Genomic DNA, 20,370 nt, shown 5'->3' on the forward strand with positions numbered 1-20,370 from the left:
ACCGAGGGAAGTCTGGGACAGAGGCTAGACCCATGTCGGGTAGTCCTCGGTCCCAACCAGGCCCTAGGCCTCCGACTCACGTTGAGCAGAGTAGCCCGGCCCCTTCGGAGCAGGCCTCTCCGGATGTCTGGATGCCATCTGTGCCCGAAGCCCTCCAGGCGGCCAAGGATGTCATGTTCATGCCGGTGCCCAGAGCTCTGCTGATGTCGGCCCCATGCTCCAAAGGCAAGCTGCCGCTGGGATCGCTGCAGTCACCGCCGGCCTGGTACCGGTCTCGGTCGAGGGAACGTTCCTGACACGCTCACCGCCCAGCGACCGTTCAGGGCTCAGTCCATGTGGATCGCCCTCGACTCCGGCCAGGCTGTCTGGATGAGTGCCAGCTGATCGGGACTCCTGGCACCGCTCGTCTTCGCAGAGCGAATACCTACGGGACCGTGGCGGACGTCGCCAACAGTCCTCATCTCGAAGGAGGTACCGCAGTCAGTCGAGGCATGACCATCGACGCTGTTCCCGCTCGGAATCCCACTCAGAGTCTCCACCAAGGCACCATAGCTCCGGGCGTCGATCACTGGTGTCTGGCCATCGCGGGTCCACCCGTCGAGACCGTTCGGGGAGCAGCTACTACCGTCGTTTCTGTTCCTCTGCCTCGAGGTCGTGGTCCCGTGGTCGACGTAGATCCCGGCACCACCGCCACTCCCGGTCCAGAGGCAGCAACAGGTGGTACGCCAGCCCGGCCTCCGCTCACAGCCACCTGTCTACAGGCCAGGCTAGCCAGCCCTATCAGCCAGCCCTGCCGGTGCCTCAGCAAATGCAGTGGCACCGAGCATCGTGGCTGGCCCAGTGGTACCAATGAGCACCGTGGCTTCCGGCGCAGCCCCTGGTGGGGACTCGCTCAGTGGCCAGGGTGTCGGAAGCACTGTCAGCCTCTATCCCTAGACCGCCAAGAAAGGAGTCAGTGGGACCCGCTTCCTCAGTACCGTGCCTGGAGTTTGACCAGGTGGCAGATCCTCCAGTGCTGGCCAACTCCCAAAGCACTGCACTGGCCTCCTCGCCCCATCCGGAGGAGCTGATTGCAGCCCCGCCCCCCTCCGTCCCGCAGGAGGACTACCGGGCCCACCAAGAACTCTTTAAAAGGGTGGCAGCGAGCCTCCACCTCCAGGCAGAGGAGATGGAGGAGCCCTCAGAGTGCCTGTTCAATGTGCTGTCCCCCTTGGCACTGGGCAGGGTGGCCTTGCCACTCCATGAAGGGGTGGCAAGAATTTCAAATGCCCTGTGACAAACACCATTCTCGTTAGCTCCCATCTCTAAGAAGGCGGAGCGCAAGTACTTTGTACCCACTAAGGGGCACGAATATTTGTATACCCACCCGGCGCCCAACTCCTTGGTGGTTCAGGGAGCGGCAGGGGCAGCCAGCCCTGACCCCTAAGAACAAAGACTCTTGGAGGCTGGATGCTTTCGGGAGAAAAGTTTATTCGTCGTCAAGCTTCCAGCTAAGAGTAGCAAACCATCAGGCGCTCCTGGGTCGCTACGAATTTAATCTCTGGGATCCCTCCCCAAGTTTGAGGACTCCCTCCGGGAGCGCGATAGAAAAGAGTTTAAGGCGCTCATGGAGGAAGAGGCAGCGCCCGCAAGGGCATCCCTACAGGCCGCTTCGGATGCAGTGGACATGGCCGCGTGGTCCAAGGCCTCGGCGGTGTCCATGAGACGGACGTCCTGGCTCCAGCTCTCTGGTCTATCCAGCAAAGCGCAGTCGTCAATGCAGGATCTCCCTTTCGACGGGAAGGTGCTGTTTGCAGAGGAGACAGACACAAGGCTGCATGGCATGAAAGACTCCCGCACGACCCTCCAGAACTTGGGCCTCTATGTTCCTGCTCCGGCAAAGCCCACGTTCAAGCCACAGCAGGCTCCCGCCCAGGCCACCCTCCCGAAGTACGAGGCCGCCCAGAAGAAGCAGCGGGACTATAAAAAACGCCTGCAAAGGCAGTGTCGGCCTGCCCCCCAGCTGGGGTCCTCTAAGGGCAAGCAGGCGGGTAAAAGGCGTTTTTGACGGGACGCTCGGGGGTACCCCACCAGTTTTCAGCAGGGATCCACCCCCAATAAAGCTCCCTTTTTCCAATCGATTGTGTGCGTTCCTCCCGGAATGGTCGCGGCTCACCTTGGACCTCTGGGTCCTCAATACCATCTCCCGAGGTTACACCCTTCAGTTTACCTCCTACCCTCCCAACCACCCCCTGCCCCCGTCCCTCTTGGGGGACCCATCACACGAGGCTCTGCTCGAGCAGGAAGTCGGGAGGCTCCTGGAACTAGGAGCGATAGAGGCGGTGCCCAAGGAGTTCCTAGGCAAGGGGTATTACTCCTGGTATTTCCTTATCCCGAAGGCCAAAGGGGGGCTCAGGCCCCTCATGGACCTGCAAGGTCTGAACCGGTACATGGTGAAACTCAAGTTCTACATGGTGTCAAGTATCAGAGGGGTAGCCGTGTTAGTCTGAATCTGTAAAAAGCAACAGAGGGTCCTGTGGCACCTTTGAGACTAACAGAAGTAGTGGGAGCATAAGCTTTCGTGGGTAAGAACCTCACTTCTTCAGATGCAAGACTTGCATCTGAAGAAGTGAGGTTCTTACCCACGAAAGCTTATGCTCCCAATACTTCTGTTAGTCTCAAAGGTGCCACAGGACCCTCTGTTGAAGTTCTACATGGTTTCCCTGGCCTCCATCATCCCCTTTCTGGATCCCAGGGACTGGTACGCTGCCCTCGATCTATAGGACGCGTACTTCCACATCCACATATTCGAGGGGCACAGGTGCTTCCTCCATTTCATGGTGGGACAGAACCATTACCAATTCACCGTCCTCCCGTTTGGCCTGTCCACCGCCCCCAGGGTCTTTACAAAGTGTATGTCGGTGGTAGTGGCCTACCTCAGGCACCGGGGGGTCCAGATATTCTCCTATCTGGACGACTGGCTGGTCAAGGGCACCTCCCGATCGGAGGTGAGGGAATCATGTGGCATTTCTCCTGTCCACATGCACCGCCCTGGGCCTGTTGGTAAACAACACCAAGTCCACGTGAGTCCCGGTCCAACGCATAGAGTTTATCGGGGCGTTCCTGGATGCAACGTCAGCCAGGGCCTCTTTCCCCCCCAGACAGGTTCGAGACCCTGACAGCATTCATCAACTTGATTGCAAGGTTTCCAGTGACAACAGCCAGGGTTTGTCTGCAGTTGCTAGGTCACATGTCGGCGTGCACGTATGTGGTCCGCCACGCCAGACTCAGGATGAAGCCCCTCCAGCTCTGGCTGGCCTCACAGTTCTCCCAGGCTACAGACAGAATGGACAAGGTCCTCACCATGCCGAACTTGGTGATCACCGCCCTGCGGTGGTGGTCCGCACCAATCATAGAATATCAGGGTTAGAAGGGACCTCAGGAGATCATCTAGTCCAACCCCCTGCTCAAAGCAAGACTAATCCCCAACTTTTTTTTTTTTTGGCCCCAGATCCCTAAATGGCCCCCTTGAGGATTGAGCTCACAACCCTGGGTTTAGCAGGCCAATGATCAAACCACTGAGCTATCCCTCCCCACCAAGCAACATGCTCCAAGGGGTCCCGTTCAGGGACAGGGCCCCGTCGTTGGAGCTGGTGTCCAATGCATCGGACCTGGGCTGGGGAGCCCATGTGGGGACTTTTCAGACCCAGGACCGTGGTCTCCGCAAGACCCGACCCTTCACATAAACATCAAGGAACTCAGGGCGGTGCAGCTGGCGTATATGGCCTTCTGCTCGCACCTGAAGGGCAACGTAGTCAGGGTTCTCACGGACAACACGGCCTCTATGTTCTGTATCAACAGGCAAGGTGGGACCCAATCCTCTGCCCTCTGCCACAAAGCCCTCAGTCTGTGGGACTTCAGTATTGCCCACCACATCCACCTAAAAGCCTTTTACCTGCCAGGTGCCCAGAATGTGAGGGCGGATCGCTTGAGTACAAACAACTTGTATGCACAAGAAGCCGGAGCCCCTCCAGTCTTATGTTAAGTGTAACAACTAATGATTGATTTCCCTCACTTTATAGATTTAAGTCCGGTACGGCTGTTGAAGATCTAGCACAATGGATGTATTTGCGATGAACTATAGTGGCTTTCTTAAAAGACGGGAGCAATATCTTCAGAGGCTATAAACTTTGTTGGTTGTAAGCCTCCATTTAAAAGAGAGAGGATGAAGATCCTGTTATAGTCAGTGATATCTGCAGCAGGCAGTGTTCACCAAGGTCAAAAGGCTTTACATGAATGTGAACAAATTCCCCAGGAGAAACAAACAAAACTGAAGTCATATGATTCCCTGACTTTGGGTCTCCAGTCACCAGAGGGAAAAAAGCTGTCCCAAGATATATGATAAGGAATCACAATTGCTAGTGACGTTGAAATAGGTAATGATGATAAAGAGGGATTTTTTTTAAACCAACCAACTCTCCCTTCCCCCCTCCCCCAACATTGCAGGGAAATGGTACAACCACAAGACAGGTATATTTTCATCTCCATGTCCATTTACATTTGATATTAAGTTGAGTAAAGTGAGTGGAGTCAGACATGTCTGTCACTAGCATCAGCAAAATGTTTGCAATGCATGACCTATTTTCGACAAAAAAGTTGGAGCACATGGTATGTTTGTCTTTGTGTAACTGTTATGGCAAAAGGTTCTAGGAAAAAATGCTCCATCTTGGAATGGGAAAGGAAAGCGTATAAACTTACTGGATGTATTTGGTCATCCATAAGAATTCAAGAGAGAACAAATCAGGATTCCCATGGAAAATAACTGTCCCAATGAAGGACTCAAAGTCATTTGCGTGAGGATCTGCATTTTTCAGTTGCTCCAAAATTTTCACCTTGTGAGCTTCTATATCAAGAGGCAAATGCAAGGTGTCTTCCTATTTCAGTGTGGATTCAGTTTTGTGAGTGATAGGTAAATCTTAAATGTAAAATGAATCAACCATTTCTATGATAGTCTCTTGGTATTTTGAGTCCAGCTGATATAAGGAAATTTCTCTGATCAGGAAGACAATATTCTTTGGTCACAATATAAACTGTCTTTATAGCAGTCAGTCAAGACCAAGGATGCTAGAACTAGGAGCGCTGGGCGTGCGGCAGCACCCGCTGGCTTGAAGGGGTTTCCATCATACACAGGGTTTACGGTTCTGTTCAATGGCTTTTAGCACCCCCACTATTTAAATTGTTCCACCGCCACTGGTCAAGATGGTTTCTTGAATGACAGGAGTTCTTTTGGGGTTTTTAAATATAGTGCTTTCCAGCCATTGATCATCAGCAACCACCGCTTCAGCCTCTTGGCTCAGAGATTTTGTCAGTTGGATTGATAATTTCCCAAAACTTGAGCTTGGATTCTACACAGAACTATTGTGTCTGACAAAAGGATTTCTGGATATGCCCAGGCTCTGGGTTTTTTCCCCATCTCTGAATTAGGTACCAGACACTCATCAGGAGATTCTTTGTGATAAACCCGCATTAGCAAGGTTACCATTTTAACTCGGCTGGAATCTCACCAGGGACCTACATTTAGAAATGACACAAGCTTAAAAATTCTCCCCTTTTCCAAGGGAGCCTGGAAGGAAGGAATCCTCCCAGGCTGTCAGTCAAGAAAATTTGAATTGGATCTGTGGAATCAGTGGTGGCAGCATCTAAATAATCAGTCATCTGTTAATCTAGTCTTAGATGACTCTGATGTTACGTAGACTTTCACCACAGCGCAGAGGTCGGAGATTTTTCTCCTTTATATTTTTGCCCCCTGTTTAAGTAACACTAGCTGTATTTTTAGCCTCTTCGGACAGAATTTGTGCCTTCCTGATCCTGGGCTGCTCTGGGAACTGGAGCGTTTCCTGGGAGCCTAAGTTACGGCTCCATCCTCATCGTGCCCTGTGGGCTGCCGAACTGCCTGGAGTCTTTGCCTGCTGGAGCCCCCTATGCCAGGCTTGGGAGGGGGTCCTTGCAAGGCAGCCTTATGGCTGTCTCCATCGTGCCTGTGCTGGGTTTGCACTGGTTTAACTGGGTTGGTTTTTAAACTGATTGTAGGTAAACCGGTGCAACTTCTGAGTGCGGACAGGGCCTTAATTTCCAATTGGTAAAATGGGCCTAAGAACCCTTCCTCTCTCCCACTCTTGTCTGTCTTGTCTAGCTAGACGGCAACTGTTGGAGTCTCTTCTGTGGGCTTGGACAGTGCCTGGAGGTCCTTAAGTTGGGGACCAAATGGAACAAGAACAATAAATGGCTTTATTTAACCATTTCTCTCCTGAACAAACCTCCAAAATATCATGGTTTACGGACTATGACGTGGATATTATTTTGTGCACCCCCCACCTCCCCAGCTAATGCTAAAATGAAGTCTTTCTCATTGTCTGCTACCAGCTGGAGTTATGGCTTGTCAAGGCAGTCCCCGGTCCATGGCAGGTCAGGTTGAAAAGCAGGGTTGGAGGGGAAGCGCCTGTTGTAGGATGAAATTTTGTCTTCTCTTCTGGTGGCAGGAGCTAGAGTTGGCGGCTTCAGATGAGCAAACGAAGACCAAATCGGGGATGAGGCCTGAGGTGCAATTGGCTTTACATCCATTAAGGACTTTATAGACATCATAGACTTTAAGGCCAGAAGGGACCATTACGATCATCTAGTCTGACCTCCTGCACAACGCAGGCCACAGAACCTCACCCTCCCACTCCCGTAATAGACCCCTAACTGCTGGCTGAGTTACTGACGTCCTCACATCGTGATTTATGGACTTCAAGTTACAGTGAATCCACCATTTACATTAGTTCAGACCGGCAAGTGACCCGTGCCTCATGCTGCAGAGGAAGGCGTAAAACCCCTAAGGTCTCTGCCAGTCTGACCTGGGTGAAAATTCCTTCCTGACCCCAAATATGGTGATCAGTTATATCCTGAGCACGAGGGTGAAACCCTTCAGCCAGACACCAGGGAAATAATTCTGTGTAGTAACTCAGAGCTCTCCCAGTCTCTGACCGTTGGAGATGCTTGCTAAAAGCAGCTGCAGATGGGCCGTATGACATTCTAGGCACTCTCCCCAGGTCACGCAGGGAATTGAATCCAAGTATCCCAAGTTCCAGGCTAGTCCCCTGCTGTATCATCCTTTGCCCTCTGGTGATCCCTTCTGGCCTTAAACTCTCTATAAATCTCTGTTAGTTTCTCTGAGTAGCTAATACTTAGGTTAGCCATAATCTGAAGGCTTTGCATCTTTCATGCGAGGGAGAAAGGATTGCTTTCGGCAGAGATAGATAGCAGGAGTTTCAGGACATTTAAAATCTTTTTCTGACCATTTTGCACAAGAAAGAACATTCTGTCGGACTGTGTACAGTATGTGGACTCTACATTTTAAAATAGCTGGGTTCCTCCTTCCTGCACAAGGAAAGAGAGAGAAGCAGAAAACAAATACATTGGTCATCTACCAGACTTTACATTTACTTTTATTGTTTAATATACGTATTGACACCAAATAGTTACATGTCTGTGCATTGGCCTAGTTGTGATGACTGTATCCGGATCCTTGTCTAGCTCATTTCATTACTCATATGCTAGGGATCTGGCCAGGTGTTTCTTGAATGCTGCTGTGTATTTATTCATCACATAGAGTGTTTACAATACTACAGTGATGAAAGTGACAAAAAACCCTGGGGTGGGGAGAGAGAGACACACACCACATGCGATTTCATAGATCTGCCATCGCATTGATGGTATTGGCAGATCTGTTTTATCCCATATCATGCGGCAGCTACACTGCCTCTTCTGCTCAGGTTTTTTCCTTCCTCCTCCACCATCTGTTCCCTTAACCCTCCAGCACACAAGGAATTTTCAAAATTGTCCGTTTTGTGCTGTTACCCTATTTTGTCACACACAAAAATCTGAGTACATAGCGTGAAGCACTACAGACAAAAGTAGCTGCATGTGTTTGCGCTGCTATAAACTTGCATGGCAGCACTTTCCTGTGTTCCTGGGAAGGGGGGGCGGTATTGGATTATTTACCGGGTTACACACTTTTCCTTCCACATTGCAGTGTTTTGTGGATGTGTTTTTTTCCCCTAAGTTACTGATATTAGTTACAAAAATTCCTCATATTTACAACATCAGCTGTTGACTTGAGAACACAATCTTTGGAAGGTGTATGTGATTTGTCAGCTAATTTGAGTTAACCAGTGACATACTTTGTCATCTAGACATAGGCAACCCCAGTAATGTATTCAGATCACAGAGAGCCTGGAGTCTTGTCTTACTTATGCATGCAGGGGAGTAAGACTAGGTCTCAGCTGAAGACCTGCCTTGTCTTGGGTTTGAATTTCATGTGGAGCGCAGCTCCTGCTCACTAGCTATGTTCCTCACGAGGCGGGAGCAGGAGAGGGATTGTGACTCTTGGCGAGGGTGTATCCAAGTCACAATCCTTCTGGAGCAGGGCAGGCTACGTGCTCCTGTGCGTAAAGGTGCAGTCTTGCCCGCAGTGTGCATTTGGGGTTGTTGCTGGCACGGAGCGGCACTTGGCACAGAAACAAAGCTTTGGGTGGGGAGCTGAGTCATTTCCCTGCTGGAGCTGTCCAGCATCTGAATAAACAAGGCACTCGGAGTGACCTGAAAGGTATTATCATTCACACACATTCAAACCAGAATAACTTACTCAAAGTAACAGGCGTTTGTGTGACGGGGATTGGGGCGCCTTGGGTGAGAGCAGAAAAGTTCATTCTTAAAAACATGAACAAATATTTTTAATGTTGTAATTGTCATTTTAGAAGGTGACATCTAGGGAAATAAGTAATACATCACTGGTGCGTAAGAAATTGGGAGTAACCTGCTTCAGTCTTACATTGCATGGGGGGGGCGGGTGTGTGAGAGAGAGAGCGCACTAACATAGGCAGTATTAATACCCCCTCCGTTTTGATTTATGTCAGTCTATCTGGAGATTTCTTAGTTACGCGACTGATGAGAAGAGCAGAGTGAGTTATGGGAACGTGCATGGACAGACAATCGCATGTGGTACCTTATGATGTTCCTGGAGGCATGTTTTGGGCCTGTGGCCAATATTGGTTTAATCAGCAAACAGAGTCTGTTTTGTGCAGCAACTGCAAGAATTTCAGGTGGAAGCACAGTGGGGTATAAAGGCTAGGCCATGGAATCAGGGAATAGGAACAATTGTGCATGCTTTAGTCACACGGTTTAAATGGTGAAGTCCACATTTCTAGTACTCAAGCAGATACTTGCCGTGGGTTGTTCATTAACAGCTCATAGGCTGAAATTTATTTATCCCCAGAACTGAAAAATGAACAAATTTCTAGAAATCACACGCTGTCAGTGGGCAGGAAAAAGGCTAAATTCACAGGAGCCATTGTTCACCACAAACAATTCAGCTGACCCTGCTGACGAACATTTAATTAGTGGGCTGTGTCAAGTGGGGAAGATGAATTTCAGGGGAGCGGGGACTCTGATTATGCAGAATGGTGGGAGGTTTTTCTGAGAGTCTGTTGGAAGAGTGACACATCAGAGCAGATGGCTGTCGTGGCGGGGTCAGGGGTGTTTGAAGTGTACGTTTGTCAATTTTAAAGAAATGGTGGCCCCGACATACTGAAAGGATTGTGACCCTGGCCCAGAGCACCACCATGGAATGTAAAGCTAAAGGCTCGCATCCTCCGCCTTACCTCCACTGGGGCCATATTGATTCACATCACCTGAGAACCGGGCCCAAGTATGTGTTGTGTTGGTAAGGGCCAGTGGCCTGCAGAGCAGGGGAACAGAGTTCAGGATCTGGCAGGTGTTTCAGTCTTTGGGGTTCAGGAGGAGGAGTGGTGATCTGCAGTGGACCCCGGTAGCCCGTTTGGCAGTGTCATTTGGTGGGGGCTGATGGAAGCCTCCTACGCTCTGTGGCCTGACACCGCACTAGTTATAACTTCGGGACTTGGGGATGGATGAGTGAGGGGAAGTGGGAGAAGGGAAGTGCCCTGGGGATGCCTACAAGTGAAATAAATCAGTGCCCGGCACTGAGGGGCGTGGCTGGCCCTCTTTGGGCGGAGAGGGGTGGTGCTTGTCTAACGAAGTCATGGCGAATATTGTTTTCTCATCATTTCCTTCTGATTTTTCAGCCCTGGCCCAGCGTGTCCAATCTGGCCAAGGACTTCATCGATCGCCTGCTCACAGTGGATCCCAGTGGCAGGATGACAGCTCTTCAGGCCTTAAAGCACCCCTGGGTAGTCAGCATGGCAGCCTCCTCCTCCATGAAGAACCTGCACCGCTCCATCTCTCAGAACCTCCTCAAGAGGGCGTCCTCTCGCTGCCAGAGCACCAAATCGGCCCAGTCCACCCGCTCCAGCCGCTCCACCAAATCCAATAAGTCGCGGCGGGTGCGGGAACGGGAGCTGCGGGAGCTCAACCTGCGCTACCAGCAGCAATGCAATGGCTGAGAACTCACCAGGAAACTGCCAGCTGTCTTCCCAGGTGCGCTTCCTCTGGTGCAGGTGTGCAACGCTCCCACGCGGCGGGGAACACCCAGGCTCCTGCTGCAGGAGTGCTCCTCCCTGGGCACGAAGCTCGGGGAAAATGGAACCTTTGCCCCCCAGCCCCCCACAGTGGGCACTCCTCACTTGGGTGGGCTGTTCCGGAGCCTGATGCAGGAAGTGGAGCAGTGAAAGCCTTCCTTGTGCTCATCCAGGCCCAGAGTGAAGGTCAAAGTTCAGGGCCTCAAGTACTCAGCAAATTAGGGAGCCCCGTGAAGAGAAGAGCCCCGTCCCCAGCCCAGGAGTTTGGCTGCCTATAGTTATTTATTGATTCCAGAATGTTACGTCCCTATACATGCTTGGACAGTATTTATATTGGACTCCATTGATGCTGGTGGGAGTCACACGCACAGCTAGGGTTGGAAGTGCTGTGACTCGGCAGCAAGCCAGCTGCATGAAGGAAATGCCAGGCAGGAGTCTTCAGTGAGGAGCATGAAGCAGAGAGGTTTCCCCCAAGGATCCCCCCCGGTGACTGTGACAGCATCACAGGTTACTCGTGCTGGTTAAGGATTGATTGAGGTACCGGCGCCCTGGAGCGCAGATCGTCTGCAGTCTCAGTTCCCCTTTGCCCTGACTGAAGGCTCCTAACTGTGGGGAGGGGAGAGGATGCGAAACCTGCAGGAGCAAAACGCTTTGCAGGACACCTAAAAACGTCTTTTCTAAAGCGAACCCCGTGGCTAGCCCTGGCCCCCACCCCTGCGCTAGCACTCCGGAAGATCTCCTCTGTCTCGGGAAGCGTAAGACTTGTGAGCCAGTGCAGAGCGGCTGGGGCAGGCACAAAGGGAGGGTGTGGAGGTGTCAGGAGAGGCCACTTTGGACATATTTTGAGGCAATAAGCACAAGGCTAAACGGAAGCAGAGGTTGGTGCTGGCAGGGGCCCCTCTGATCTGGCCGTCCTCAGAGGCGAGCTGGCGTTCCTTCTTGCCGCTGGGTTGGAGGTTTTTGGATTCTTCACCCTAGTGTTGCACCATGGACCCCACAGACAAATGGTTCCAACTGTGCCACGTTACCAGGCCAAAACTGTGACTGCCCCAGCCATTACCCACTGCTTCCCCTTCGGCCACGCATGCTGATTCTGCCAGCACCTGGCCTGCTTGGCACCCCAGGCCTGCCTTTGGGATAGCTTCATGGCCAGTTACGGCGTGCACAAGGGAGTGGGATGGGGGCAGTCATGTCACCACAGAAACTCCTTGTTAACACGGACGGGAGCCTTCCTACCAGATATTCAGTCTGGAGCATCGGCCCTGGTAACACATGCCGGGCCTAGGGAAGCGCTGCTCCAGGTGCTCTGTCAAGGGTCACTCGGCTCCTTGTTTTCCTCTGTGGTCTTAAGGCAGAGTCATCTCTGCCATGACCTTGTGCAGGGTGTGTCATTCCCTGTGGCTAGGAGGCGCTAAAACCCTGATCTCCAGAGTCCCAGACCGCTGCCTTACCCACAAGCCCGTCCGAAGGCTTTCTCTTCCCTTGTGTAGGATAAATGAAGCTGCAGATTGCCACATGCTGAGTTCCGGTCTAATCCAATGTGTTCCCTCCCCATCTCAGTTCCTGACTGAGACGGAGCCTGCGGGAACATCTGTCTCACGTAGGAGAGTCTCCCCTCAGGGTTGGTAGCCATTACTCTTCAGAATGCTGCAGCCGTAGAGCCATCTCCTTGGCGATTGAGTTATCATGGGATGCGTCACCCGGAAAGGTCCCGTGTGCCGTCACTTGTGGCAGATGTAGGGCCTAATGCGTTTTGGGAAACAAAATGCTTTTATAGAGGTCGTCTCAGCTCCGCACAAAGCCAGTTCTTGGTGACTCAGCTTGAGGCTCACAAGGTCTATCTGGCTTTCGGGGGTGTGAGTGACATGCGTGATGGCGTGACCCAGGCTGTGATGCAGGCTGTGATCTTGAGGCCAACTGGCCTCTCACTGGTTTGATTAGTGTCCACACTTCTCCTGGGCTTCTTGTAAGCAGAGCGCCAGTTCTCACCGATGCAACCTTGTCTCTTCTGTGGGAAACCTCCGAGTGTACCTGGCAACACTCAACAAGAGCAGTGCAGATCATTGTGTTATCCTTTCACCTCTTGGTTTCAGTTGGGCGGTTCACCCCCTCTTAGTTCTAACACACTTATGCCCAGACAGTAGCCATATGTAAGCAAAGAAGGGGATGGTGGAGATTTCCCGGAGGGAGAGGGAGTCCAAGCTCCTCTTGGAACCTCAGGCAACCTCCTGTCCCCCCTTTTTTTTTTTTACTTTGCCCTCCCACTCCCCAGGAATCCCACTAGCTGAGTGCAGGTTACAAAAGTTGCTTGGGCTGGGTTGTCTCTGGACATGTGCTGCAGTCGCAGATCGTTCTGCTAATGAAGCCAGTTAGTCTGCTGTGCTTTTGAGCAGCTGTGCACATGCCCTTGATCTGCTCTGCTGGAATTGTGCCTTGCGTGCTCTCTGGACTCTCTGCCTTTGTAGATTTCACTCAGGCATCTGAACTCTCTCAATCTGACCTGAGACTCAGGAGTTTCTGCCTTCAGAAATGCCTCATTTGTGGATTTCACAGGTTAAACACTGCCCCCATCCCCCGCAATCTGCTTAGGAGTCCCTGTGCGCATTTTACCTGTCTCCCTCTTTTCCCTCTTAACTAGGGTTCTTGAGGTTTGGCCTAGTGTGAGGTTGGGGCACTTGCTCCGGTATTGAATAATCTCATAAATAACGCAGTGATTGTGTATCTGTGCCCTGGGTGAGGCCTGCATCTCGCTTGTCTGGGAGCTATCTGGGACAAACAGTACCCAGAGAGAAATCTTTCCTGCTTAGTAAGTGAAAATGGTCCCTCTCCCCGCATTTGAGTGAAATATGAGTGAAGTTAGAGTGACACCTAGTGGCAAATCGCAGTATATCATCTTGCAGAGAGAGAGAGAGCTCTTCACATTTTGTTTCCTTATACAGTAACTCCTCACTTTGTAGTTATGTTCCTGAAAAATGCAATTTTAAATGAAACAATGTTAAACGAATCCAATTGTCCCATAAGATTTAATGTAAACGCAGGGGGTTAGGTTCCAAGGAAATTTTTGGGGGGCAGACAAAAGGCATTATACTGTATACTGTACAGTACTGTACTGTGCCCCTGGCTTACCCCACACAGGCACAGCCCGCTGCAGGCAAGGACTCTAGGAAGAACCTTCACAGCAGCAGCAGCAGCTTCCCCGGAGAACAGGCTCGGACTTTGCCGGGAATGTTCCAGGCCCTCCTCTTCCTGTCCCCGCTCCACCTCTTCCCACCCCCACTCCACCTCCTCTCCGGAGCAGGCCACATCCCCCCCTCACCCCCCAAAGTCCTAACGGGGAGGAGTGGAGACGCAGCACTTCCCCGCTCCTGCCCCTCTCTCCCAGCACTTCGCGCTTAGGACTTTCTGGGAAGGAGGGGAGGAGGCGGAGAAGAGGAACTTGTGCAATGCTCCTTTGTAAAGTCGCTGCTCTTCCACAGAATCTTACAAGCAGGCAGCCAAACGCCGTTAGAAGGAGCATTGCACAACTTTAAACGAGCACGTTCCCTAATTGAGCAGGGCCGTAACATTGAAACAACGTAAAATGAGGAGTTACTGTAGTTACGAGTGAGACATCTCCGTGTTTGGTATGCAGGGGACTTGGTGAGGTTGGTGGGGGGTGTCCTCATCAGATCAGACAGAGCTGCCAGAGCCACTGAATAATTCCTGTCTTTAGCATGAGCACATCTCCTTTTTTATTCCTTTGGCAAAACTTCCCAGGTTAAATTGCCCAGTGCCCTGTCCCCTGACCGGACGTCGTCCAGAGCAGAGCAGCACACTGGCCTGGCGAGGCAGGGGAACGATTCTTGGCCACGTGCTTGAACCGTTGGCACGGAAGTTGTGATACACCAGTGTCTGAATTTTAGTTAGGAGTATTTCTGTCTACCAGTGGGCTCTCCTCAGATGTCTGAGCAGAATCGTTACAATTACGCAATTCGACGTCTCTGATAGCCGCCGCAGCCTTTCCCTTGATCCACATGTGGGCCAGTGTTTGCTGTCATAGGGTGGTAGGCTTGTGGAGTCGCCCAAATAGTGAAGGTAGCTAGCTGGTTATCTGAGGGACTAATGCAGGGGGAGAAGGGCAGAGAGCCGTTTGACTCCCTCTTTCCACCTGTACCAGGAGAACGTTAGCTTGGGAATGTTGCGTTTGCATTTTGTACCTGAAAAGGTTCTTCTGCCCAACCATGCCCTCTTCCCTGTGGGGAGAAGAGCCTGGGTTATTCGTACAGATGGACAATCAGATGAATTTGTCCCTTCCATTCCCAAATCATTGATTTTTACAAATGTGCTCTCTGTAACAGCTCAGCAAACTGCTCGTGGGAACGAATTTTAGCCAACAGGTTGTTTGAAAACTTCACTTTGGCAGCTTTGCTATTCGTTATCCTTGGGGTGTGGTTGGTCACCTAAGTCACATGACATTGTTTGCTCCTCCTGTAAGCTGGAGCGTAGTGCTTAGGGAATGACAAGTTGCCTTCTCCTCATGTGGTTATGGGTATAGGTCTGAAGAGCAGCCACTTGCCACATACGGGTGCAAATGTTCACATGCACAAAGGCAGGAAGCTGGCTGAATAGGACATCTGTTCAGTCTTCCATTGCCTACTAGTGAACACCAGCATTCAACTGGTTCTGCCCCGTGGCAGAAATCTCACGGGATGTGAGGAGAAAGCAGAGAGTAAACGGGCTGAGACTGGAAGCAATCACTTGGTGACCTAGTACATTGTCCTCCTGGGACTAGCTCTCAAATTGCTGCTTTCCCCGCTGTTCCCTGGGGGAAATGTTCCTTTAAGGAGTGAATGGAAATCCATGTGTCTGTCCATTGGAACTTAGCAATACTGTGTGAAATGGTCTCTTGGCTCTGACTAGGAGTTTCAGCTTGTTTGCTCTTTCGGGGGAGGTGGCTCTGGCTTCGTAGAATGCTGTCCATTGGATCCTGCATATTTTGGATCATTAGTGGAAATAACAAAGGGCTTCCAAGGAGAACAGTAGGTGGGTTGCAAACAAAGGATGCAACTTTGGATCCCACTTATGAATGTATTGGAGTTGGACTTTCCAAAAGCCTTTGACAAGGTCCCTCACCAAAGGTTCTTACGCAAACTGCACAGTCATGGCATAAAAGGGAAGATCCTCTCAAGGTTAAAAAATGTGAAACAAAGTGTTGGACTAAATAGTTTTCACACTGGAGAGAGGTAAAGAGCGGCATCCCCCAGGGATCTGTACTGACACCCGCGCTGTTCAACACATTCATAAATGATCTGGAAAAGGGGGTGAATAGGGCGAAGGCAACACTTGCAGATGATACAAAATTACTCGAGAAGAATTACTTGTGAAGGCCAAAATTATAACTGGGTTTAAAAAGTGGCTATTAGCCAAGATGGTCAGAGACGTAGCCATGGTTAGTCTACTCCTGACCCCTCCCAATGCAACGCCAGACAGCTAAATGGGAAAGAGGCCAGTGCTTCTTCGTGAAGTATTCCAAAATAATGGTGATATCTTATGTAATGTTCAGATTGCAGGAGAACCCAGTGGCCCCAGTCAGGTTCAGGGCCCCGTTGTATCGGAGCTATGCAAACACAGATGAAGGCATGGCCTCTGCTCCCACGAGCTTCACAGGTTTAAGAAGTAGGTGAGATCAGCTAGGGAGTTCTGGCTGCTGCTTGGCGTGGTGACTTGGAAGCCAGCTGCAATGAAGTTCCCGCGACAGGTTTGGGAACAATCAGCCTGCAGACATTCTAACCCCTTTGGGCTGGGTGGTCTCCATGTTTTCTCTAGTTCTTCTAATGTCTTCTCTGGTAACTTTCCATTGCTTCTTCCTTCCTTCCCCTCCATCCTGCTCCTTGTCCCACATTCTGGACTCTGCGCTCTGCCGTGTGGACGTTCGGTTGAAATACTGGTGCCCGACATACTGTATTAGGGCTGTGGGGTGGCTGAGGCTGGGCACACAAACATGCACTTCTCTAGTGACCCAGCACTTACAGGGAAAGATGAGAGTTTCCAATGTCCTCGTGTGGCCCCCAGAATGATTGTGGCTGATCTGGGCAGGACAACGGGCTCTGTCTCTCTCTGATGCCTTCATCAGAATCTAGGCTAACCACGTGCATGAAGTGAGGCACTTGGAAACCATGGAGTGATCTTCGATTTACTGTTTCTGGGGCTCTGGGCTCACTAAGGAGACCCCACATCACTTACCGATGATTGAAAAGGGCTTCAAGTCCCCCAGCATGGCTCCTTCCTTCTGGGGTGGCAGCTCACACTGCATGGCGGAGCCAGCTCCCAGGCTACTCCCATTAAAGCTGCCCTGTTGACTGCAGTTTTACCGTAGGTGCCAAGATACAGCTATAGGGGCAGTCTGTTCCCTGTGGCCAGACTCTGCACATGCCAGGGGAGGAGAGCTGGACAGAGCTCTGCTCTGCCATGAAGGGGGGAGCAGCTGGCATAGGAAGACGCTATGTCACCTCTGCCAGTTTCATGCTAGCGGAGGGTACCCTGCACAAGAGGAATTGCCTGCTGCCAACCTCTGGCCAAAGTACAGTCGTCATGTGATGTCTGAGCAGCACAGTAACAGACTGGAGGATCTGGCCCAACATCTTGAAGAACCAGCGAGGGCACCCTTGGAACCTCCATGCATTGCCCATTCAGGGGAGCACATGGACTCTCCTAGGGGCATGCTGCCCTCGTTAATGTTTACAGTAGGATGGGAAGGGCCAGGATCAGTAACGATTCTTGTATTGCGACCAATGTGCAGAACATGAGCATCCCTGTCTCTGTTCACAGCTCGGGCCCACAGATCATCTCTCCTCTGAACCTGCCTTCTCTTTATCCAGGACCTGTGTGGTAGGAAGGAGATAGCTTCATGTCACAATATAACCCTCTTGTCCCTTATGCAAACCAACCACCCAACCCATCCCGCATGGTGTGGGTAATGCAGCCCTGCCATTACACTGGCTGAGGCCATATCACTTCTTACGTGACATCCTCCTGCAAACTCTGACGTTTGATAGCTCACGTTCATCTGATTTGCTGTAATATTAAAAATCCTTAATAGTGTGTGACTAGAGGAGACAGGAGCCAACAGCGGCTTCCTAGAGAAGCAAACGCTTGGAAAGCATTGCAGAAAGCTGCTCCTGACTGCACACTGAAAGGGCTGTTGTGTGTGCCCAGTGGGCATGTGCGTGCGTCACACGTGCCCTTGCAGTTTCCAAATCTCCTGTATCTCTTAAAAAGCGATCACTAAGTGCCTGCGCTATTTGGTGCCTCGTACCAGACTTTGTGTGGACTGTGTTGATGCTCTCCCTCTCACGAGGCTTCTGGTGCTTTGTCCAAACTTCATCTCCACCCCCAGAAAGCCTAGCTAACTATGCAGCCCTTAAACGCTACAGGGGCATGTCCCTGTGTGTCAGATGCGTGCATTACTGAGCAGGGGCATTGCCAAAGACGTGCAATAGGAAGGGTGTTCTCTGATGGTGCTGTGTGCCCAGAGCACAGCTTTGTCCCTTGTCGCTCACCACTCCCTTGGTGAACAGTGCCTGGGAGGAGAGGCCACCTGCCTGCCTGACGATGTTCCCTTCTCCATCTGCATTTCCCTCTGTCCTCCTATGCACAACATACTGTAGATTCTCTCCTCGGTACCAGACGAGCTGCTGGCTGTGTTCTGAGAACTTTGCACTGTGGTTGCCTTTTGACTGTGGAAGAAATCTGGGCCCAAGTGTAGGTACCCGGTAGGCAGAGCACCTGCCATGAGCACACACGAAGATGCTGTGATCCTTCCTGTTACCTTTCATGACACGCAGATGCCTCTTGGAAGCCCTCAGGACTGAAGGTCTTGATGCGCTGGCTCCAATTTTGTTGCCAGGGCTTCCCTTGCCGTGTAGGAGCTGCTGAAGGTACTCGCATCATGTCCCACTTTGTCTCCTCTCAAAAGGATGCGCTGTTTGTCTTGAGAAGTAGCCGGTTCTGTGATTTGCCTTTGACTCCATTTGTACACTAAGGAATCTCTTGTAGAGTGAGATCTGATCCATGGTAATTAACCTGTAATGTTAAAATGAGTGTATAGAATTATTTATTTTGTGTATTCAGTCTGTTAAATGTGTAAATGTATCCGATGTATCCAATAAACCTTTTGTCCTGATTCCCTGGCTGGGGCCTGCTCTCTGCCGGACACCCACAGGAGGGGGCTTTTCTGGGGTTACAGTATCAGGGGCTAAGAGCGATGCCCACCTGGGGCATTTCCCTGCGCTCCACTCCTGTCCCAAACACACCCGGTGCGGTAGTGAGTCAGGGACCCTTTACAGCCAAGGATCTGCAAGCACTTGGCAGCGGAGGGAAGGACTGGAGATGTGAGATCTTCAAAGGTCTCGAAGGGAGTTAGGCACTCATCTCTCACTGAAAGCCACTGGGAGTTGGGTCTCCTTCAGCGTACTCTTCATGCTGTCTGGGCAGGACCTAGGATTGTGTGTTTGCGGAAGCGCCCAGCAGATCTTTGGTGCTCACCATTATTGCTAATAGATAACCTGCTGTCCACAAGCACCCCTAGCCAGCAGCACAAAGTCTTGGCTTACCCTGGGCTTTCTCTAATAGACGGAGCTCCCCTTCTTGCTTTGATCCCATTGCTCCTGTGTCACCCTGACCGACTCCCAGGAGGCCGAAGGGCGGACCCCCTGAGTCGGTGGCAGGTTCCCCTCAGCCCTGAGCTGTGGCTTAGCCGCAGGTTGAGCTCTTTGTCTCTCCTCATCTCTCATCTTGCCAGCACCCGCTCAGGGCAGCTGCTCTTCAGTGAGCTCCCTCCATTCTGTCGCTCCTGGTAAAGGGGACCCGGGTGTGAACCCCCTTTCCAGGTGGAGCTGCAGCACAGCCCAAGAGAAAGGTGCTGGCCCTGGCCCGGTGCGACTGCCTACGCAGCCCTCCACCGCACAGGCCTTTGCAAAGTCCTGCCTCCATTACTCTCCACTAGTACCTGTCGGCCATTGCTGCTTGCTGGGATTGCCTCAGATCCCCAGGATGTCTCATTGGGTCGGGTCCTGCTGGATAGCTCTCTGGCCTGATTCTCCAGGCTCCGGAGATGTTAAAGGAACCAGGCCAAAGCTTGTTCCCTGCGGTGGCCCCCAACGCCTTCCTGCTGCTTTTTGCAGACAGGGGCTTGGCTGCCCAAAGACCTTGTCTGGTCCATGACAAGCTGGAAGCTGATGGGTTTTGCAATGAAGATGTTGTGAGATAGCTGCAGTTTTTTGCTCATCTCCCAGGCTGGCCCCGATCCTGTGCTCCCACCCCCCCTCACGCTGTAGCTCTGCTAAACACGAGCAGTCCTCTTGCTCTGGCCTGATGTTTCCATTCCCAGCAGGGAGCCCAGTGCCTAGCTACTAGCCCACAGGGCAAGGACCTTCCCATGCTCCTCTGCACTGCTCTCGTTCCCCATCGGGGAAGGCCTGGCACCCCTGCCCCAAGTTGGGACACCCTGCCCTGCCTTGCCCCAGGATGCTGGCAGCTGGGTCCTGGCCCTGGTATAAATAAATGCATTGATGCCGGTGGGAGGAGACTAATAAGCAGACTCTGTATATCCTCTAGGGCTAACCCAGGCAAAGCAGCTGGGGATTCCTTGCTTATGCTTAGAAACCCTCGCCCCTCAGAGATCAAGTAGCATAGGAATGTTTATTGGCTTCCCCCAGTGTGATGGGGCGTGGGCACGTCCCCTCTTCCAGGCTGTGGGGGAAGCAGTGGACAGTGTGTGTAGGGGCGTAAATGCCCTGGCCTGGGGGCATTTGGGAGGGGGGGCAGTGCTGTGTAAATACCTGGCCCAGGTGTGTGTGTGTGTGTGTGCGCGCTCTGT

At 51.7% G+C, this 20,370-nt stretch overlaps 1 protein-coding gene across 3 annotated transcripts in view; it reads left to right on the plus strand.

Annotated features, from left to right (window-relative positions):
- The window catches only part of PSKH1 (protein serine kinase H1), a 72,498-nt gene extending 53,823 nt beyond the window's left edge, over nucleotides 1–18,675 (plus strand). For 2 of the 3 annotated variants that reach the window (XM_005310103.5, XM_065567542.1), the window contains exon 3: nucleotides 10,122–18,675. In XM_005310103.5, the coding sequence (XP_005310160.1) occupies nucleotides 10,122–10,439 (318 nt within the window). In that variant the 3' untranslated portion in view covers nucleotides 10,440–18,675. The remainder of the gene's footprint in view (nucleotides 1–10,121) is intronic. The other variant, XR_010592650.1, reaches the window with a different exon arrangement.
- The last annotated feature ends 1,695 nt before the right edge of the window (nucleotides 18,676–20,370 follow it).

The sequence above is a fragment of the Chrysemys picta genome, chromosome 14 (genome assembly GCF_011386835.1).
Source record: "Chrysemys picta bellii isolate R12L10 chromosome 14, ASM1138683v2, whole genome shotgun sequence".
NCBI lineage: Eukaryota > Metazoa > Chordata > Testudines > Emydidae > Chrysemys > Chrysemys picta.